This window comes from Taudactylus pleione, unplaced genomic scaffold (genome assembly GCF_031769625.1).
Source record: "Taudactylus pleione unplaced genomic scaffold, aTauple2 ptg000117l, whole genome shotgun sequence".
NCBI classification, from domain to species: Eukaryota; Metazoa; Chordata; class Amphibia; order Anura; family Myobatrachidae; genus Taudactylus; species Taudactylus pleione.
In genome coordinates, this window is record NW_028284519.1 from 224,623 (window position 1) to 248,283 (window position 23,661).

General features: G+C 42.6%; 1 protein-coding gene and 1 pseudogene across 1 annotated transcript in view; both read left to right on the top strand.

Moving 5' to 3' along the window:
- The window catches only part of NFATC3 (nuclear factor of activated T cells 3), a 215,539-nt gene that overhangs the window by 121,019 nt on the left and 70,859 nt on the right, over positions 1 to 23,661 (top strand). The window contains exons 4-6 of the mRNA XM_088471830.1: positions 10,318 to 10,517; positions 18,160 to 18,332; positions 21,687 to 21,827. Coding sequence (XP_088327956.1) covers positions 10,318 to 10,517; positions 18,160 to 18,332; positions 21,687 to 21,827 — 514 coding nt within the window. The remainder of the gene's footprint in view (positions 1 to 10,317; positions 10,518 to 18,159; positions 18,333 to 21,686; positions 21,828 to 23,661) is intronic.
- LOC148524245 (U2 spliceosomal RNA) lies at positions 12,606 to 12,820 on the top strand (annotated as a pseudogene).

Sequence of the window (23,661 nt, forward strand, 5' to 3'; positions counted from 1 at the left end):
AATGGCCATTGTCACATCTTTTGCTGGTCATTTCTGACTGCTGTTAGTGTGTAGCACCTTGTTTGTTTAATAGTAAAACAATGCTTCATCTGGTGCTAGCAGGGCCGGATTAAAGGTCCCCATACTTGGGGCGATGTAGCAGGCGATCCGACTGACTGGTGCGATTTGCCTGCTATATCGCACCGTGTATGACCCTGATAACGGGCCGAGTGCGCTCCCGCGGGGTCGTACATTGCAGGACCATGAGATCAGGGGATGCGATGTGCGATCCCATGGATTGCTATGCGGGTGAGACAGGGAAGCCGGCATATCTGGCGGTCGGCCACCCGATCGCACAGTGTGTGCGGACCGCCCGATATGTCTGACGACAAATCCCCTATTGCCTCGCACGGTGCAATCACACTGTGTATGGGGGCCTTAAGGCTTGTGGGGGCCCTGGGGCAACTAAGTTGTGGGGGGCCCCCTGCCACCACAGGGAGGCACTTCCCCCGATTTAGTTACCTTCTGGCTCTGTGTTGTGAATGAAGCAGCACAGTCAGCGTTGCTGTATAGAGTGCAGAGCGGCTCCTGAGGCCTGACGTCAGTGATCAGCGTCACGGACATTGTGCCACGTGATGCTGATGAGGGGTCGCGGGAGCCGCTCTGCACTCTATGCTGCAGCGCTGTCTGTGATGCTGCATTCAGAACACAGAAACGCGGCAGCTCAGCCCCCATCTGGGAACAAGTGCAACTGGATACCTCGGCAGGGTGACACCGACCCTGTGTCAGCTGGGGCATATATAGGAATTCTAAGGTTGGGGGATGTGTGTGTGTGCAGAGAAAATATATATATATATATATATATATATATATATATATATATATTACACACACACACGTACACATTTTAAGGAATTTTCATTTTAACTTCACAGTAACGAAATAAAACCTGTTTTATTGGCTTTGTTTACAAAATAAACTGTTTGAACAATAAGGCAACAAAAAAAAACTTTTAGGCAAGTTTATTTAGGTAGTCTGCTTTCATTGGAGTGACGACCCTTAGATTTGATAAGCGCTTTGCATATCCTTGGCATCCTATTTACTAATTTTTCCAGCTTTTGGCAATCCATTCGACTATAGCAGCTTTGAAGAGCTTCCCAGAGGCCCTCAGTGTTGGTAGGCATCTGTTTTTGGACTTTCCTGTCTAATTCTTCCCACAAAAGCTTGATGTGTGAAACATCTGGTGATTGAGGTGGCCATTCCATTTTTGTTACGACTTCAGTCTTCTTTCTTTTGCAAATAATTAGTACACAACTTGGACGTATGTTTTTGATCGTTATCTTGTTGGAAAACGAAGTTCTGACCTACAAGTAGCCTTCCGGAGGGAATCTCATGACGCACTAATATGTTGTGGTACACCTTTTGATCCATTATTCCGTCGACTCGAAGTCCCCAACCTGATTGCCCGCGAAACATCCCCAAACCATCACATTGCCTTCTCCATGCTTGACTGTTGGCTCTGCACAGACTGGGAGAAAGCGCTCACCTGGACGATGACGCGCAAAAGCCCGGCGATGCGAGTCAAAAAGTATACATTTCGATTTGTTTGTCCAAAGCACCCTCTTCCACTGTTCCTCAGTCCAATCCTTATGCTTCTTAGCCCATGCATACCCTTTTGCTACGTTTTGTAGCATGTAGAAGTGGTTTTCTTACCGCAACACTACCACTAACACCATATTCCTGCAAGCGCCTGGCCACCGTCCTATCGGACACAGGCTGGGAATGACTTTTCGCAACTGCCTTCCTATTTCCGGAGCGGTCAAACGTCTGTTACGCTTGCTAGTAGTCACAATGAAGTTGTCCTCACGAACAGTTGATGTTTTTGGGCAACCAGTTCGTTTTCTTGTAACATTTTGACCGGTTTTTGACTTTCGTTCCTTAGCCCGACGCATGGCCCCAACAGATACCTTCAACCGTTTGTGGATTTGCCGTAAAGAATAACCTTCCCTCAAAACAATGATTTGAGCACGTGTTTCCACACTTAACCCACAGCTCTTTTTGGCCATTTTTGACTAACGAGCTTTTAGGAAACTTATTGACAATTTGGAACGTAAGAAAGCAGCACAATCACATGTTGATAATCGATTTATTTCCGATCACTTCGCGCTCACAATAGGGCTGGATTAACAATGGGACGAATGGAGCTGCAGCTCCTGGTTTTGACAGGAAAAAAACGTTTTCCTGTTGCATACTACCAGCAGCTGTCCTCCAGCTCCAGCTCTCTCACCTGAGTCCTGAACTCCCTTGCAGATCCGTGCAGGCAGTGTGGTGGCCGCCCCTCCCTTCAGCTCTCTCCATATCCGGGGTCCTGACTGAGCCTGTCACTCACACTGACAAGCTCCGCCCCCAGACTACACGAGGAGCTGCTGCTGCTTCATAAAGCCGGGTACTGTATAAAGTGTTCTATAATGGCTGCTTGATAAGTAGCATCGATTTTAAAAAGTTTCTTTTCGATTTCAGGGGGTGTGCTCAGACTTTTGACAAGTACTATATGAATGTGTGTGTAAGTATAGGTGTGTGTGTATGTATGTATGTGTGAGATAGATATATGTGTGTGTGTGTGTGTGTGTGTGTGTATGTATATATGTGAAGGGGTACCTTTGGTGCGCTACAACTTTGAGTATTAACCACTTGCCTGGCATGGTCGTATCAGATACGACCACACCAGGCTGGGCTTTCCCTGACATGGTCGTATCTGATACGACCAGTCAGGAATGGCCACTAGGCGGCTATGGGAAGTTAATCTTACCACTGCCGCCTATATCAGAGGGAACTTCTGGTCCCTCTACACCCGCCGCTCCCCCTCCTTTGTGTCCTGATCACTGCTGGCCACAGTGATCGGGCATCTGGCGGCACCCCCCTCTCGGCGCGGCTGCAGGCTCCAGTATATCCCGATCACTGTGGCCAGCAGTGATCGGGCAGCCCAGCCGGCCCCACCCCCTTCAGTGAGAAGCAGCAGCGGCTCTGGTAGCCGCCACTGCTGCTATGTATCGGAGCCGCCAGCGGAACACCCTTCCGCTGCGGCTCCGGGAACACACAGTGATCAGCATGCTCACTGTGTACAAGCAGCAGCAGCGCGGCTCTGGAAGCCGCCGCCGCTGCTGCTGAGTAGCTGGGCCGCCAGCGGGACACCCTCCCGCTGTGGCTCCGGCACAGGCAGTGGCGGCTTTGGTAGCCGCCGCTGCTATGTATCGGAGCCGCCAGCGGAACACCCTTCCGCTGCGGCTCCTGGAACACACAGTGATCACACTGATCACTGTGTACAAGCAGCAGCAGCAGCGCGGCTCTGGAAGCCGCCGCTGCTGAGTAGCCGGGCCGCCAGCGGGACACCCTCCCGCTGTGGCTCCGGCACAGCAGTGATCACATAGTGATCACTGGCTGAGCAGAAGCAGCAGCGGCAGCTCTGGTAGCCCCCGCTGTGCTATGGGTCTGGGCCGCCAGCGGGAGACCCTCCCGCTGCGGCTTCGGCAGTGATCACACAGTGATCACTGGCCGTGTATAGAGAGCAGCGGCGGCTCTGGTAGCCGCCGCTGTTCTAAGTATCTGGGCCACTCCCTCCAGCCTCAGCTGCTCTTCCTCCCCCATAATGCCCACATATATAAGGGGCCTGGCCATAATAAAATATATAATATGCATATATATATGTGTATGTATGTATATGTGTATATATGTGTGTGTGTGTGTGTGTGTGTGTGTGTGTGTATATATATATATATCTATATATATATATATATCTATATATATATATTTATATATTTATAATGTGTGTATATATATCTATATATATATATTTATAATGTGTGTATATATATCTATATATATATATTTATAATGTGTGTATATATATCTATATATATATATATATATATATATATATATATTTATAATGTGTGTGTGTGTATATATATGTGTATGTATGTGTATATATATATATATATATATATATATATATATATATATATATATATATATATAATGTAGAACATATATGTGTTCGATAGATATCGCAGAGCCTCTGTTTAGGGATGTCAACCAACCATCGATGGTTTGCACACATCGATGGTTTGTCATTACTGGTGACCATCAATGTTGCACCATCGATGGTAGCCATCAATCGATGTTTAGGAAACCTCGACAATTGTGGTCTACACAGATCTTGCCCAATCGCTAAAGAATTGATGGCTTCTAACGATGGCTGAACCATCAATGGTACAGCTGTCAATGGCCATCACTACAGTATAACATAAAAAGTGCTATTTTTATGGTATACTGGGTTTTAAAAAAAAAAAAAATGTTCAAATAAAATAGTGATGGATAAGTTTAAAATTATGTTCTTAACCTAATTCAATCATAAAAGATACCGACAATTTTGGAGCGGTTTTTGGAAAAAGAATTCGTCAGTTAAGTGGTTAATTGAACAGAAGAAATTTCTACCACTTAGGGGGATTTATTGCAATATTAGCTGTTAGTCAAACACAACCCTCTAGTTAGTCTTCAAATCACCATAAGTTTATGTTTTGGATATTGTTCATAAAATAAAAGCCATATGGTAGCCCATAATTCTTATACCTGAATATTTTAGTCTTGGTATATCAACAGAGGTAAAAATATAAACAATTTACAATACAAATAAAAACATAAATTGCATAAAACAACTTTTAGTAAACCTGCCCCACTACAGAAGGATAGATGTTATCTGCCACCTACACCTTTACAGGTGTGAGCTCTTAGGTGGACTTCTTATGTGGTAGGTGCAGGTTTTTCAAAGCGATGACCCTACGCGTTTCGTCCACCTTCGGGACTTCATCAGAGGTAAACACAAAAATGGAACTGGTCTGGACAAACACTTGATGATATGGAACTGGTTAGAACACTCAGTAGTATAAGCTTATTTTCTGTCCCTTGATAGGGAGAAATTCCTAGGAAGGCTTTTAAAAGCCAAGTAGTTCTTATAAAGATTTTACTGGAACGATTTAGATGGATGTTTCTCAACCAATAAATGCAACCAAATTCCTTAATACCAATTTAAATATGAAGATGCATCATATACTCCCAGTGTGTAAAAATGATGAGACCCAGTGCCAAGCAAGTGGTAAAACTATTCAGTCCAATGAAGTGTATGTCTCCCTCTGTTAGCAGTCTAACAGAGGGAGACATACACTTAATTGGACTGAATAGAGTCCAATGTAGAGACTACTGAGAGTTATTACCCAGTAGGCGCACTGCAGTGTTGAGTCTGACTGACTATCCCCTGCGTGTAGCTGCCGGCCGGGTCAGTCACAGCCTTGATGACTGCCTGACTGCCCGGCAAGCAGCTGCACTGCACCTGCCATAGGCATGGCGCTGTAGGCCACGCCCCCACTTCGGCTGGCGTAGTGCTGTGTGCGCTAGTGATGGGGGCCCCTTTGTGTGTGGGGGCCCCGAGACGACCACCCATGTCGCCCCCCTTAATCAGGCCCTGAGTGCTAGGCGTTAGATAAGTCTTTGTATTCACCCTTGATATGTAATATGGCCATGTCTATGGCTGCTTTTTTCCAATTTAAAGATGCCCTGTTTACCTAGTCAGTCTCTATATTGCCAACCCATCTTTTATCTTTAATAAAGTTGGCTCTTCCAGAACACTCCTTTTCTTGTGTTTTTCCCTTTTTGTGCTTCCTAAAATGTTTTAATTGTTTCATTTCACATTCTTTAATACTGTGTTTAATTTTAAAGTTTTATGATAATGGGCATGAACCTTGGGGTCCATTATACTGGTGTGGCCACTCCTGGAGTCACAATATTGGTAATTACCTCTGTAGCCCAGGAGGTCAGGATGAGCACCAGCACTTTTCAACATTTAGCTGGTAGCCTTTAGCATTGGTACACTGATTTGTTCTGGCTCCCTTATGCACAGTCACACCTGGCCTGGGCTCACCAGGCTGGGGGGTAGTTTCCTCTTTGGCAGCAGGGCCTCATATTTACGGTCTCCCTATTTTTTGTGGAAGCCGACCATTGCTGTCTGGGGCAGGTTGCAGATTTGAGAAATTTTTACTTTTTTTTTTTTTTTTGTCCATACACAGTACAAGACCCGATTTCTCCTAGTTCGTATACTACACCATAGAACTAAAAGTGCCACCATCCCTTGCCTGCTGTGATTTATAGTGCCACATAAAGTCCTATTAGAAATCTTTTCATTTAAATAATCGCTTCCCACATCCTTAATTCTCCACTTTTTTGTACTAATAAATCCAGAGACATTCTTATGTCAATCCAGTGTTTACAAAATATATTAACAAAATAAACTCTACATGACTTGCACCTTGCATAGCTGCGATGTGACTGACAGGCGTGGGAACAATTAGCTTTTTTTTCTTTTCTTTTTTTTTATAATTTTATCCAATTTGATTTTAAATTGGTATATTTTTAAAAAAAAAATAGTTTTTATATAAATAATGGCAATACAAACAATGGTCAAATAACATGGTAATAACTAAAGACTGTTGTGAGGAAAAATAAAAGCATTAAAATCAAATTGAATGTGTGCCACCTATAGCAGACTATACAGTATGGAATGTCAAAAGGTACGACGTAATCAAGAAAAGACTGCCCATGGTGTTCCAGTAAAAAAAAAAAAAAAAAACCATTGAGCCATCATACGTTCTTCATATTCCACTTTTCATTGCAGCCTGGAAATGAGAACCTCGGAGAGAACCTAAAGTATACAAAAGAAAGAAAAGGGGGTGAAGGAAGAAGGATGAGGAAGGGTGACTGGGAAGGGTAAAGGAGGGAAATAAGCGGTGAGCATAGGAGGAGGAATCTAGAGCAGCAACCAGTTGCAGCAAAGAGGGCAGCGGGTAGAATAAAGGAAGGGGTCGTAGCATCTGTCACGATAAAAGGTCGTAGCCATCACTCCATTATAGGAAAAGGGATGAAGAGCAAAGACAGGGAGACTCAAGGGGACACAATGTGACTTTAATTAGCTATCCTATCTGCACTGGGAGGTCACTCAGTAATATTTGGGTTTCATACCATTGTGTGGTTTGGAAGCAGGTCTCAATTTGGGACTTAGTGTGGCATCAAGTAAGGAATTAATATAACTGGCAATGGTGAAGCATATTTTAACCTGTACTAATTTGTGGAGTGAGGCCTCAATCCAACCCATTTTTAATGGTTTCATACTACTGAGTGTCAGTCGAACTTTAGAGCCAATGAGACCCAAAACTGCCCACTCTGGAGTCAATGGAAAAACTGCCCACTCTGGAGTTTATCAAGTCTGAGATAGCTGGAGAAGTGGCACATTTGAGACACTTAAGGTGGGTACACACCTGACAGATATATCTGCAGATGATGGTCGTCCATACACACTGAACAGCCATCATATGCTTGTGCCCTCGGTAGGCGTGTCGGGTGTTTCCCGCCCCCCTTCTCACGGCTGCCACCGTTTCCGCCTGTACACACTTGCCGATGGACAGATACTGTATGTCTGCAGACATATCTGTCCATAGCCTGTACAGCACAGCCAATGAGATATGTCGGTGAATGGCGACATTCACCGACCTATCGCGGGTACACACTTGCTGACGGGCAGCAGATACATTGTGCGGAGCGAGTTAAGAGCAGAGTAAAAATCTGAGAGAGCAGAAAATTGTGAAACTGCTTCTGCAAAGCCATAAAACCTGTATGAAATTCACAAGAGAAGAGCAGAGTACGTATGAGGGCATAATAAAAGGAGAGCGCTTTCCAGGTTTGAAATCTGACCAGAAATTGTTTATTATTTTATATGGCGCCAAAAGTGTTCCGGAGAGCCTTTACAAAGCACATAAACAAAAAGTTGACCAGTAACTTACAGTACGTTACAATACAATGCAGAACGAGGCCATGGATAATATACTTTGCTACATTATCGACCATCACACCCACCTAAGCAGCAGATCATAAGCCACCAAGTGTTAGGTGCCCTAGTGTGGAGTAAGAAGTAGATTAAATTAATGTAAGGCGAAGCACAAGAGGGTAGAGGTCCCTGCTCGTAAGAGTTTACAAGAAATTAGGGAGAACCTTGTGGGCATAATGTAGCGCCTGAAGGAAGGAAATTGTGGCGGTATCCAAAAACATCTGTCAGAGGTCTGAGTCCCACTATCCACCAACAACCTAATAGAAGATAAACCTGCAACCAACCAAGACAAAAAGGCAAATGTATCGCAACCTCTCTGAAAAGCAGGATTACCCAGCAGAGGGGCAAATAATTAAGAGAAGGCATTAAGATGCCATGTCTTTAAACCACACCGTCCTCATGGTCCCCGAAGGTGGTATGGGTTTTCCTGCCATATGCAGAAACAGTCCGTTTGAGGCCTGGCAATAATTATTGTTCTAAATCAAAATGGGCATATAGATATTTCGAAGATAGTTAATCTTTAATATAACAGCAAATACCAGTTTTATTATAACGGGATAGATGAGGGAAATTTAATGCTAAACCGGTATATTTTTAACAAAAAGTGGTGCGTACATTTTATTGCATTTTCATTGTTATCAGACATTTTGGTACCTCTGAAGACTCTATGGGTTTAAACATGTGCACTTCAAAGCTGTCAGCATGTAACTTTTAATACGGTTGTGTCGTCAGATCCGCTGGATTTCCTGGTTGAATAGTTAATGTTCAGTACAGTACTATATACAGTTCTATGGTAGAGATCATTACATTCAGTACAGTGCATTATATATACAGTTCTGTTGTAGAGCATTAAGGACATGCTGCAGAGAAGCTTTGAGAGCACACAGCTAAAACTATCTTTAAAAGTGAGCACAAAGTACAAGGGTTTGTCTGTACTTTTAAATTATGTTCCCTTTCATCGTCTGTGTACGAGCTTTTAGTGCTACCTTGCAAACATGCAGCTTATCCCATCGTGACCTTCACTGCTTCCTTTCTAGTCACTCAGCTTTGGTTTAGCTTACGCAGGCATTGGCTTTTGCTATGGAAACAGCAGGGAAACACACACAAGCACTGGCTCTGTTCCCTGGTATGCACTGTCTGCTGACAGTGTTGTTATAGTACTATATCAAAATCTTAGGTCAACTGCTTCATAGTCCTAATTTATTAGGACTGTTTCAATCCTTCTGTTAATGAGACTTTAAAAATGTTAAGACTGAATGTATTTTTAAATAGTTCTTCAAGATCTGATGGTTGCTGTTAGGACAGGGCTAGCAGCTTAAAGGGTAGGATTGAACATGCATTCTAGGTGCTGTCAGACATCTGTATTTAATTAATATAATGATTGTCGCAGAGAGGCACCAAAGCTGTATTTAAGTGAATGTAAGTTATATTTTTCCTGTACTTCTAATACAATTGCAGATACACTGAAAAGCTTGTAGTATTGAAGTATACTGGTTTACTTATTTATGCCCCTGTAGTTCACTCTTTTATATTTTTATTTTAATATATATTCTGTTATAAAATAATACATGTGTTCTGAAGTTCTATAACAGTTGAGCTATATTAAGTATATAAGTAACTTCCAGTTTGGAATGTAATTTTTCCCTATGTGCTTTATAGTAGGACTTTATGTTGTAAATAATTTAACTTATTGTGTTCTACAGTGGTGATTGTAGCCATTATTAACATGCACCACATACAGTAGAACTGACTGCCGCACACAGATATCTAGGTTTTCTTGGATGCTCCTTCAGATTTGTATTGAATAAAATTGGAGTACTTCTACACCTGGGCACTCCTTATGAGCACATACTCACTACTTTGTGAGTGCTTCTAGGACAGCTGCAGTTAGAACAAGAAACGAGCTGTAAAAAAATTAAAAACGTACTTTTGTGTAATAAGAAATAATAAAAGTAAAAATATAAGAAAAACTTCAGGAAAATAAGGGAATCCCTGATGTCATTCACTAATATTCTCTGTACATTGCTGTATAATATGCTAACAATAAGGGGACGATTCAATTGTTTAGAAACAGCTATTTATTCTGGTCACCCGACGGAGCAATTAAATTGTTGCTCCATTCTGAGGCGAATAGCTGTGGATGCATATGTTTGCAGACTGCATGCAGGTCCGACGGGTGATGTTGTCAGCGGGAGCCATGCTGCCGAATGCAGCATTGCCATCGTTCTGTAATGCAGCATTGCCGTCGTTCTGTCGCTGCCGGCAACGGCAAGTGTGAATGCACTTGCCGTTGCCGACATCCCCGCTGGGGTTCACGGTAACGACATCTTTTAGTGTGTACCCAGCTGTAGCTTCAAACTAGCTTCAGCCCTGTAGAGTTAATTCTGCTTTCTGTTTTGTTCCCGCAGCTTATAGGTTACACAGAGAAACCTGTTACCCTGCAGATGTTTATTGGAACAGCCGATGACCGTTATCTGAGGCCGCATGCCTTTTACCAGGTGCACCGAATCACTGGGAAAACTGTGGCCACTGCTAGCCAAGAGATTATTATAACCAGCACCAAAGTCCTGGAAATCCCTCTTCTACCAGAAAACAACATGTGTGCCAGGTGTGTCTGGTCTTAAATACTAGTTGATGTAGAAAATAAACTTCAGAAATTCTAGTCCATAACTTAGTAATTGCATCAGTATAAGGAAAGCTGCATCAAATTACAGTGCACTTATTCATATGGTATTATACATGATTATGGCCTAGTATGCACAATTATGAAAATCAGGCAATCCATATGCATAATTGAAGCCTGTTAAACGCACTTTAATGTTTGAAAGTACAACAGATAATGGACCTGTACACACTAGTGGCCAGCGTTCACAAGCATTAACTCTTGGTACAATATAATGGAGTTGTATGGGAGCATTATTGAATGACTTATCAAAAATCCTGTACACAATTTTAAATGTTTAATTTATTTCAGTTGGACCATACAAAAAATAAAAAATGGCTTCCTCGGAATAATTTTTTTAAACATTTATTAAACACACCATCCATAGTGGAATTGAAGTTAAGGAAATGGAGAAATAATGCTGCAGAATTGGACAGCACGCCATGCAATAAAGGGTTAGGTACATAGGACACTCTGTCAGGAGTCTTCCAGAACACGCTTTCAATGCTCTTTTAAGTGATAGGACAAAGACAAAACCTTTAAGTTTGCTAACATGTAGTGGTATTCAATGCCCATATGCATGAACCCTAAAATAACTGACTTGAACCTGAATCGTGTAGTAACATTTGACAATTTAATAGCACATTCAGTCTACATAATAGATAATTGAATTGCCTTGTAAGTGCTGATATCTGTACTTTGAATGTGTATAAGACAAGTTACTGAGGCAATCCTGTAGAAAATAAGCTGTGTGTGCAATGGTTGCCTTAGTTGAATTTTTGATTCATGCTATATGATCTTTCTCTGTCATCCACTAGGGGACACTGGAGTTGCTTACGCTGGGGTATAGAGGCGTGGATAACTGGGGCCGGCACTTTAAATAATTTAGAACTGTGAAGCTCCTCCCCCTCTATTCCCCACCAGCCCTCAGTTTAGAAAATGTACCTACGGAGCTGGTCACAATTTGCTGTGCTCCAGCAATACATTTATTTTATTTTATTATTTTAATAGCATCTTTTACACTTTATTGGTACCCTTCACCACCTCTTGAAAGGTGGGGTCCGGGTACCTGGCGCCCTGTTATACAGGAAGGAGTGCACAGTGCTTATTAAAAAAGCAACTGACAGCTCCTTATCGCCACACAGCACTTCTACAAGCACTGAGGACAAGACAGTGTGAGAAGCAGGAGTGCTGTTATCAGAGAGGCCATCCAAGGGACGCAGTGAGTACATCAGCTGCGCATCCCCCGGCTCCTGTCCCCGCTGCAGACGCTGGCTTCAGAGCATAGCTCCACTATGAGTATCCTCCTCCCCTCTCCCCGCTGGTACCCGCGGCATAGCGCTCCTACTCAGCGGGGCTTCACAGGGGGAGGTGAAAGCTCCAGCGCGACTGCTATTTTCAGAGCCCTTAGGGCATGAAGAAGGGGGGCGGAGCCTAACAGCGCGGGCTCTCTGTCTCCATTCAGAGCGGCAGCAGCTGTTAGAACAGCGTGTCTGCCGTTTCACATGTCTGACTGCATCTCTTCAATTTAGCAAGAGTGTAGCAGCACTACTACAGAAGGGCTGGTTCTCTTGATTGCATCCCTGGGAGCCTGTGAGCACAGGGGAGTGTACAGCAGGGAATCAATTCTGTGGGAAGGGAGTTGTGATATCTCCTCCTCTGTTTCCCAAACTAGCCTTCTGTCTTCTGTATCTGTCCCTCTGTATGGGTGACTATGGTTGAATGCCAAACTCTTTGCAAAAGATGTTTGTTCAAACTGTAAACTATACAAGCATATGATGCTTGTTTAGTAATCTATCCGCCTATGGCTATTACTGACTCTCCTGGGCCGCTGACATGGTACGAGTGATGGCTGACTTAACGTCACAGTTGGCTGAGGCTCGCACCTCCCAGGGTGTCAGGGTTAACCAAGTCCTACCAATAACGTCCCCTAACGACTGTTCTCCAGTCAGAGAGGGTCTGACAAGGAAATCCTCACAACAGGATACTAAGGAACATGATTGGAGGAAGTTTGTATAATGACGGTACTCCTCAAGATTTTCTCTGCCTTTTGGCTAAGATCAAGTGGAAAAGGCTGCAATAAACAGGCAAACAGATCAAGAGAGTCCCATGTAGTATCTGTTCTTATCGGTTTAATATCTGATACGCCCCCTATCTGTGGGCCATATATAGAGTCTGCCTCACTGGGGTGGAATTCTTAATTCTGGCGGTCAGGCAGGTATTTAATCTACCTGTGGACTGCATCCCAGGAGTGCGTATTATTTGAGTACGTTACTCCCTGTGTCAGGGTCAGAACAGCAGTACTCAGTTAGCCTGGAACCATTACAATGTAATTGGGCGCTACCTATCTTCTCAGTGACCAACAAAAAGGTTGTCTGTTTTTCAGTTTTCGCGGCCCTAGGGACACTCCACCCTGAACACGCCTGATCTCGTCTGATCTCGGAGGGTCAGGCCTGGTTAATGGACCCATTTCCGTCATTCATGATAGAAGTGGGGGAAACATCTCCCCCTGTTGACGCGTCTGCTCACTGTCCCTTTAAGAAAACTACACTCCCAGTACGGGCTGCCTCATTGTTGAGGGACCCTTCTGATTGCAAGTTGGAGTCAATGCTGCGCTCTATACTGCAGCGGGAGTTTAACTTGGACCTACGCTAGTTACCGCCTGGGTTAACAAGGCTATGATTTGCTGGGCTGACCAGTTGATTGCGTTGATCAGGTACTACCAGGGCACAGTTACGTTCTTCTGGCAGAACACATGGTGAGTCTGCAGTTTACCTGGGAGAAGCTTCTAGGGAGCTCTCATATCTGTTTATGCTATTTCGAACGGCCGAGCCCTCTGGTTGTGCGCTTGGTAACCGGATGCAGAATCCAAGCGTGCGGTGAAGGGTTTACCATTCACTGGTGACATGCCGTTTGGCCCGGAATTGGCCAGATGGATATCCCAGGCCACGGGGTGGGGTGGGGTGGGGGGGGGGGTAAGTCTTCCTTCCTCCCTTCGACTGCTTCGGCTCCCAGAGGATCTTACATGGGACCTTTGTTTCTTTCCTTTCGTGTGCCACATTCCTTTCGTGGTAGAGCCAGAGGTGCTCCCACGCAAGCAAGAGGCGACAGAGGTAGTGGTCGTCGACACAATGTTGCAGTTCGACAGGAACCTAAACCAGCTGAGAAACAGGTGGCATGACGGTCTTCCGCCCCACCTGGGATCTTCGGCGGTGGGAGCCCGTTTTGCAGAAATTTCAACAAGTTTGGAACCTTTTCAGATCAGTGGATTCAGAGACTGATTTTCCTACGGTAACGAATAGACTTCGAAGTCCCCCCTCATCTCGGTACTTCCCTACACGTCTGCCAATACCTGCAGACAGGGCCAGGGTTCTACGGGAGGCTATCCAGTCTCTACTCCGATCCTCGATGCTAGTCCCGGTTCCAGAACATCAACGAGGTATGGGGTTTGTACTCAAACCTGTTTGTAGTACCAAATCCGGATGGATCGGTTTAGGACCTGTAGTCCTTTAAAACCTGTATCTTTAAGATATATATCGTTTCAACATGGTGTCCCTGCAGTCCATCATTGTGTGGTTGAAACCAGGGGAGTTTCTATTATTCCTGGATGTCAAGGACTATCTCCATGTTCCCATTTGGGAACCACATCAAACCTTCCCGCGTTTTGCCGTATTGCAGGATCACTACCAGTTTCGGGCCGTTCGGGTTAACCTCGGCTCCCCGCATTTTCACCAATCCCATGTTGGTTATGAGTGCTCTCCTTCGGTCATCGGGAGTAAACCTAATCCCCTATTTGGATGACTTGTTCCTCAAGGCTCCATCGGTATCCCTTCTAACAAACCATGCCTTACTGATATATCGCACTCTTACCCAACACTGTTGGATAATCAACTTCAAGAAGGGAGCAGTATGGTAGCTGTCTTCAAGGCACTACAGTTCGGACGGATCCACTCCAGAGTGTTTCAGCTGGACCTGCTGTCACAAGGGTCAGGGTCTCATCTGCTTCTACAGCGACAGATCCGTCTGAGCCAGGTTACCAGAGTGGCCCTCCACTGGTGGACACAATACAACAGTATTTTAGCGGGCCAAAAATTCGGTATGGTTCTGGATCATTGTAACAACGCATGCCAGCCTTCGAGGATGGGGAGCAGTAGTCCTCGATTTTCACTTTCAGGGTCGATGGTCCCCTCTGGATCAGAAGTGGCCCATAAATGTGTTGGAACTCAGAACGATCTACTATGCTGTGATAGAAGCAACAGCGTTGCAAAAGACACGCCCGGAAAGAGTTCAGTCCGACAATGCTACGGCCGTCGCTTACATCAACCGCCAGGGCGGGACTGGTAGTCGCATGGCCATGCGAGTAGTATCTCAGATTCTCCGGTGGGCCGTGAAGAAGTCAGTAATCCTGTCGGTGGTATTCATCTAGGGTGTGGACCACTGGGAAGCAGATTACCTAAATCGCCAGGATATACATCCCGGGGAATGGAAGATTCAACGCGCTGATACGTCGATGGTGTTTTCAGGTGGACCTCATGGAGTCATGGATGAATCTTCAGCTCCCACTATAAGTGTCAAGAACTCGTGATACACAGGTGGAGGCAGTAGACGCTCTGACAGTTTCATGGATCTACAACTTCGTTTACCTTTTTCCTCTGATTCCACTTCTTCCTTCTAAAAAGGATAAGACACGATTCAGCCTCTGTCTTTCTCGTGGCACCGAACTGGCCTCGGAGTAGTTGGTTCTCGGACCTTCGGTCCCTATTGGTAGACGACCCGTCGTCCCTTCATCTGCGCATGGATCTTCTACAGCATGGTCCTTTTCGTCCACTCCGATTTAGCGCAACTGCGTTTAACGGGGTGGCTCCTGAAAGCGATATCTTTTAATGCAGAAGCATCCCAGACTCTGATTCCCACCATGCTACACTCCAGGAAGCCAGTTTCGGCTGCGCATTATCACATCTGGCATTCTTGTATCGAATGGTGTTCCAGTCGGGTCTTCCGTCCGGTTGTCCCGGTTTCTGTTTTTTTTCTTCAGATGGGACTGGATTCTGGTCTTCACCTTTGAACTTTCAAGGTGCAGGTTCTGCCCTTTCTATTTTCTTTCAACGAAAATTGGCCCTCATTCCTGAGGGCAGACGTTACTTTAGGGGGTCTTGCTTGTGTAGCCTCCTTTTGTAGCACCGATAGCTCCCTGGTACTTACCTTTAAGTATTTGTCTTGGAAGAGTGTCCTCCTCCTGGCTCTAGCTTTGGCTCGTAGAGTTTAGTTTTGGGTGCTCTGTCCTGTAAGCCACCTTAGCTTGTGCTCCCAGGGTTGGGTCGGCTTTCCATATCAATCGGCCTATAGAGTACCGTCTTCAGTGGAGGACTCCGGTTATTCTTCTACTTTGAATGTAGTAAGAGCTCTCTGCATCTATATGCCAGGACAGCGTCCCTCCGCAAGTCGGAGTCGTTTTTTGTCCTCTATGATGCTGTTCGTACGGGTTGACCAGCGTCTAAGCAGACGTTGGCACGTTGGATTAGGCTGATTATTCTTCAGGCTTAGATTAGTCCTGCCTGCGGCCTCCTACGTCCATTCGACTCATTCCACACGTTCTGTGGGTGCATCATGGGCGGCCGTTAGGGGCGCCTCCAGGTCACAATTGTGCCGTGTGGCCACTTGGTCTTCAGTTCACACGTGGGTCAAATATTAGTTTTCATACTTTGCTGCTTCGGTATCAAGTTTTGGCCGTCTGGCTCCCGCCCGAGGGGAAAACTTTGGAACGTCCCCAGCGTAAGCAACTCCAGTGTCCCCTAGTGGATGAAAGAGAAAATGGGATTTTGGTACCTACAGGTAAATCCTTTTCTCTGATTCCACAGGGGACACTGGACGCCCACCTCTGCGCTCTTAGCCTGCCTGTTCGGTTTGTTCCGTATGTTGTATGCTTTTGATTATTGTGTGTTCTTCTCTCCCTTATTTACTCCGCTTGTTCTCCATCTCCTCTTGGCCTTCATTTTCTATACTGAGGGCTGGTGGGGAATAGAGAGGGAGGAGCTTCACACTTCTAAATTATTTAAAGTGCCGGCTCCAGTTATCCACGCCTCTGTGCCCCAGCATAAGCAACTCCAGTGTCCCCTGTGGAATCAGAGAGAAGGATTTACCGGTAGATACCAAAATCCCATTTTTCCATACTCTGAGTTGTTGCTCACTTGTGTTGATGGCTGAATCTGATACTCCCTTATCTGAGTAGTTCTTGTTCAATGAGCCATTGCCATTAAATGAGATTGCTGTACATTTGAGTAAAATAGTAGACCCTGGAGCGATAAATCTGGAGGAAACTATAGAGGACATGGTTCCACCTAAAGCATCTCCTAGGCTACCACAGATGCAATGGCTAAAATTAATCGATTGCCATCATTAACACTACTTTTTTTTCTGATCAGTCTGTATATGTTAGAGTTGAGAGGAAATTGAAGAAAGTCATAGACTAGCGGAATCATCCATAAGATTGACTATGCGTCACCACCTTCTTTCCCAGGAACTTTAATAGAAGAATCTGGATACTTTAGCATCCTGTTTTGTTGCGTTAGGGCAATTCCACTGGTAACCGAATCACCTTTTTACAGTGATAAACTATTCATTATACAATTGCCATCACTAATGTGACCAAATCATAACCCAACAATCCACAATAAACCCCTTCTAAAATACTATCAAAATAGTTTAGGTTCTATTTTGTGAAAGCTATACTTGCTAAATCAGCCTACTTTCAAAGTCAGTAACATGTAATCACCATTCATGAGACATTACAATGTGTTTGTACACAGAATCGATAGATTCAGCTTCCAGTACAAACTCTAGATTTTCAAAATGTTTCTGCAAGACTGGGGATACATCTACATAAATATGGTACAAATTTGACAATTTGTCTAACCAGGGCACATATTTTTCAATAAAGTAACGTAATCACCATGCTGCGGTAACATAATGACCAAGTGGGTAATGAACATAATAAACTTTAATATAAAACTGAATTTTGAGGTAGAAGCTCAATCTAGATAAATAACTTTACCTTTTTTGGTAACTGAATCCACTTTTACTTTTTGTACGTTTTAATTTAGCCATATCATGGAGAGAGAATTATTTATGACTGTTAAATTGCCTTATTTTCATTATATTAACCCTGATATTGAGATATGTGATTTCATCAAACATATTTTCATTGCTTTAAAGTTTATATCCAAATGAATGAATTATTTCCTCTTTTAGCGAAATAGAGCAGTTAAACTGATTAATAATGCCAACATCTTGTACCTGTGTTGACTTTTATGTTTTAGGCTCTGTCTATATTTTCATGGAATTTCCTCACAATATTAATTTTAGAGTGAATGGTGGATGGTGCGAAGTTTTGAAATATTTGAATGTGCTAGTCATTGTAGTTGCACATCAATGTTCTCTTCTTTTATATTGCACTTATTCTAAATTAGTGGCTACTGACAAAGCTGCATATATTCACTAGTAATCACCAGTACTAATAAAACCTCTAAAAATCTGATCCGTTAATGTTTTGTACATATGTTAACCAATTTGTATCCTACTTGTATTACAGCATTGACTGTGCTGGTATTCTAAAGCTGCGAAATTCTGATATTGAACTGCGTAAAGGAGAGACTGACATTGGTAGGAAGAATACACGCGTGCGACTAGTGTTCAGAGTCCACATACCCCAGCCTAATGGGAAAGTCTTGTCCTTGCAAACTGCATCCATACCCATTGAATGTTGTAAGTAATGCATGCACTTTACTAACTATAGTACATCAAAAAATTTCTTGTTTATGACTTTCTAGCAGCTGTATTTTGTTAATGTATTGTAGTATGAGGGTATTGTATATCTAAACATATAGAGATGTATAAAGAAAGATGTGTATGTACAGTATGTGTGTGTGTGTGTATATATATATATATATATATATATATATATATATATAAAGAATAATCAAAGCGCAAGTCTTATTTCATCACATAAAACAGTCCCGATGTAAATTGATTTCTGTGGATCTGTGTGCACTGCCTTAATAGACCGGCGTCTTTCCCTCATTCAAGGTTCCCCGTATCCAAAGTACAGGTAAAAGGATGCTGCAAAATAAATAGAGGGAGCGCCTAATAGTGCATTATCTCCAAAACATTTATTTATATCCAGTACAAACAACCACAAGTCTTGAATCACGTACCGGACAATGCGGTCAGACCACCGCAAGTAAAATCAACTTGAACAAATGAAAACGAGTCTCTGGGAGCCAGTGAGTGGTAGCCTCGGTAGTCTCATACCATAAGGAAAGTAACGCTAGGCCACGCCCCTACGCGTTTCGTCACTAGGACTTCGTCAGAGGGCTGGCCTAGCACAACCAGACATCCCCTATATAAGTGATATGTATCCAATTATTTCCTTAAATGGTTAATTGGCTGTGAACTTTAAAAGACTGCAGACATAACTAGTCTGTTAATGCCAACTGCAAAAGCATTCTTAAAAATACTTGAAACATATCTCCCATAAGGATTCACATACATTTCCACCTTGAATATCAAAACATATACATGATATACATTGTACAAAATATAAAAATACATATATAAAAACATATTAAAACATATTAAACGAAACATTTATCCAATTCGTTAGAATCATTAAATAACCATTTATAAAGAACATCAATAGAGAAGAGAACATTGCAGGAAATAAGACTATTCTAAAACAAACTAAAATTGCAACCTTATACCTATTTTAATGATCTAAAAAAGAAATGGTGTAATTTCAAACCCTTCGTTTAAACCCACAGGATACAAAGTATTCAATGTGATGATCCAATATGTTTCACGTTTTGATAATAGATTTAATCTATCACCACCTCGTGAGTTTAATTTCACATGTTTAATACCTACAAATTTGAAATTCATAATACTACTGGCTTGACATGTTTTAAAATGACGGGGGACACTATGATTTGCAACAACATTCTTTATATTTCTAGTGTGTTCTAGAATTCTAATTTTAAGGGGGCGTTTAGTTTTCCCTATATATCGTTTACCACATCCACATATTAACATATATATAACGTATGTAGTGTTGCAGTTGATTTCGCCCTTTATTTTAAATTCTTTCAAACTCTCATTCCCCGCAAAAGATTTACAACCTTTCAAGCCATACTGGCACATTTTGCAGGAATTACAAGTAAAGAATCCTTCCGTTTTACTTAGAAATGAAGCTGATTGTAACGGATCGCATACTATCGGTAATAAACTCGGGCACAATCAATTTTTTAGAGTTTTTGCCCTCCTAAACACCAGTTGTGCTCTATTAGGAACATGAGCGAATAAAATTGGATCCATCTTAATTAGATGCCAATGTCGATTCAAAATGTTTCTAATGTCCTCACTTTGGAAAATTGTGTTACAAATGGACATTTAAACTTTGAGTCCTTACATTCTAATTCTTCTTTCGATTTATATTGCAACAATGTGGCTCTATCTACTTTTCTTGCCCTTTGCACTGCAGCATCTATTAAATCCAAAGTAAAATATACATTAAAAGGTTCATGGAAAAAGGATATCCATTGGATTTAATAGATGCTGCAGTGCAAAGGGCAAGAAAACTAGATAGAGCCACATTGTTGCAATATAAATCGAAAGAAGAATTAGAATGTAAGGACTCAAAGTTTAAATGTCCATTTGTAACACAATTTTCCAATCAAAGTGAGGACATTAGAAACATTTTGAATCGACATTGGTATCTTATTAAGATGGATCCAATTTTATCCGCTCATGTTCCTAATAGAGCACAACTGGTGTTTAGGAGGGCAAAAACTCTAAAAAATCGATTGTGCCCGAGTTTATTACCGATAGTATGCGATCCGTTACAATCAGCTTCATTTCTAAGTAAAACGGAAGAATTCTTTACTTGTAATTCCTGCAAAATGTGCCAGTATGGCTTGAAAGGTTGTAAATCTTTTGCGGGGAATGAGAGTTTGAAAGAATTTAAAATAAAGGGCGTAATCAACTGCAACACTACATACGTTATATATATGTTAATATGTGGATGTGGTAAACGATATATAGGGAAAACTAAACGCCCCCTTAAAATTAGAATTCTAGAACACACTAGAAATATAAAGAATGTTGTTGCAAATCATAGTGTCCCCCGTCATTTTAAAACATGTCAAGCCAGTAGTATTATGAATTTCAAATTTGTAGGTATTGAACATGTGAAATTAAACTCACGTGGTGGTGATAGATTAAATCTATTATCAAAACGTGAAACATATTGGATCATCACATTGAATACTTTGTATCCTGTGGGTTTAAACGAAGGGTTTGAAATTACACCATTTCTTTTTTAGATCATTAAAATAGGTATAAGGTTGCAATTTTAGTTTGTTTTAGAATAGTCTTATTTCCTGCAATGTTCTCTTCTCTATTGATGATCTTTATAAATGGTTATTTAATGATTCTAACGAATTGGATAAATGTTTCGTTTAATATGTTTTAATATGTTTTGATATATGTATTTTTATATTTTGTACAATGTATATCATGTATATGTTTTGATATTCAAGGTGGAAATGTATGTGAATCCTTATGGGAGGAGATATGTTTCAAGTATTTTTAAGAATGCTTTTGCAGTTGGCATTAACAGACTAGTTATGTCTGCAGTCTTTTAAAGTTCACAGCCAATTAACCATTTAAGGAAATAATTGGATACATATCACTTATATAGGGGATGTCTGGTTGTGCTAGGCCAGCCCTCTGACGAAGTCCTAGTGACGAAACGCGTAGGGGCGTGGCCTAGCGTTACTTTCCTTATGGTATGAGGCTACCACTCACTGGCTCCCGGAGACTCGTTTTCATTTGTTCAAGTTGATTTTACTTGCGGTGGTCTGACCGCATTGTCCGGTACGTGATTCAAGACTTGTGGTTGTTTGTACTATATATATATTCGTTCCCAATAATGATGGGAAATGAGGAGTTCTACAAACCCCGTAGCATTAAAATAGTAATGTTGGTTTGTGTTTGACATTTTATTTTGCGTGTCTAAGTGTCTGTTGTTGTCGATCAACCTCTTTGTTTTACCTCTGTTGCCAGCTCAGCGATCTGCCCAGGAGTTACCGCAGGTGGACAAATATAACATAAGCAGCTGCACAGTAACAGGAGGAACAGAGATGATTATCTCAGGATTCAACATACTGCCCGAGTCCAAAGTGATCTTCGTTGAGAAGGGGCAAGGTCGGATGCATTCAGAATATTACAATGCCTTTTTAAATTTAGTACAAGATATTTGAGGAGAATTTTCATTACAACATGGTGCAATTTTTTTTTAATACCTATTTTAAGATGTTTCTTATAAGGTTGAAATGAACAGCATTTAGGGGCATATTGATTCTAATCTAGGTTACCATGCAGAAGAAAGGTTCACACCAGCTTGGTGATGTGTTTTTAAATCTAAATTAATAACCATCAATGCAGTCTATGGTATACTATAACATTTACAGAACTTGTTGTCCTCCTTTAGTGTTTCATATTTAATTCCAAGCGGATAAATTATCTTTTCACATGAGCATCTGTCCCATTATTGATGTTTGGCTTTGTGACTCAGAAAACCTATGCCTTTGTGTTTTGTATCTGATGTAAAGTCACTCAAGATCAGCATTTGGTTGGTGTGGTTGTCTTGTGGGCATCTGCAAACCTTTTTTATGCACAGGTTTTGTACTGCAGACTTTCCTTTTGTGCCCACTTAAACATGTAGTTATGGACGTCCAGCGTCTTTGTCCACCCAACTACCCATTAACTATATGCGCTTTTCACAGGACAAAACTAACGTAATTCCCAATCGGTAACTACAGTAACAAAATCCATGAAGAGCTGTAAATGGCTTTAGTGCAAATGTATTGCGGATGGTTTGCTTTGCATAGAAAGCAAAGTTAGATTGGATATAGGGTATTTTTGGAAGTCTTGAGTGTAAAATTAGATATTTCTACAATGCTAACTGAGGAATGCAAATACTAGTACTTGTATTTAAGCCATTTGTGTACAACAGGCTTCATTAGACTTGGTGTTGCCCTAATTATCAGTTATTTTCTCTTTTTGTCTATGCCTCTCGGTTTTGATATGATAAAGCGAGGGCAGTGCATATTTCTATAGATTGTGATATGAGTTCATATGAGCAGGATCCTCTCATTTGTCTTCTCTACATAATTATGCTAAATGCTCACTTTAATTATGTATCTATGTAACTCTTTACAGGGGCGGATTGGGCCGCCGGGACAGCGGGAAGGTTCCTGCTCCGCAGGTCCCATTCTCCCCCCTGCAGGGCCAGTTCACACTACACTACCTTACAGGCCGGCTCACACTGCCTGCCGGCCCGGGCTCGCGGCTGTGCTTCTGGAATTTGCGTTCCAGTCTAGAGCGCATACCGGAAGCTTCAGCCTTCCTGCCCGCCTCACTGTACTGTTGACCGGCCAGCGCATCGGCTCCCCTTCACCCGCGGCGGCATCAGCAACAGCATCTGGAGCCGGGTGACATCAGAGAGAGATGAGGTGGCAGCCACGGTGCAGTGCACCCATAGACGGTACTGTGCCCTCATGCTGCACTGAGCATCACCCTCACTGCTGCATTTGCTATACACTCTGTCTCCCTGCTGGGGTCTATTGTTAGGGAGTGTGTATGTGTGTATGTATGTATGTATGTATATATATATATATATATATATATATATATATATATATATATAATATAATATTACACATGGTATACTGATGGCCCGGCACTCTGTAAACCCCAATCGGGGTATGTACCTTGCTCCAAGTGCCCTCACAGGTGGAGCTCACTCCCCTTAATACAAACAGCAAAAGTTTGTCAGCACTCAGGAGTCTTCTATATTGGTGAAAAAGGTGTCTTTATTTTGGGGTTAGGTGACCTCGTCTTCAGGAACACATGTGTGTGTTCCTGACGGGGTCACCTAACCCCGAAAGGGGGCGGGAGGATCAATCCTGCCCCCTTAACAAGCCACACCCCCTCAAAAGACCCCGCCTCCATTTGTGCTGCTTCCAGATATTTCCTG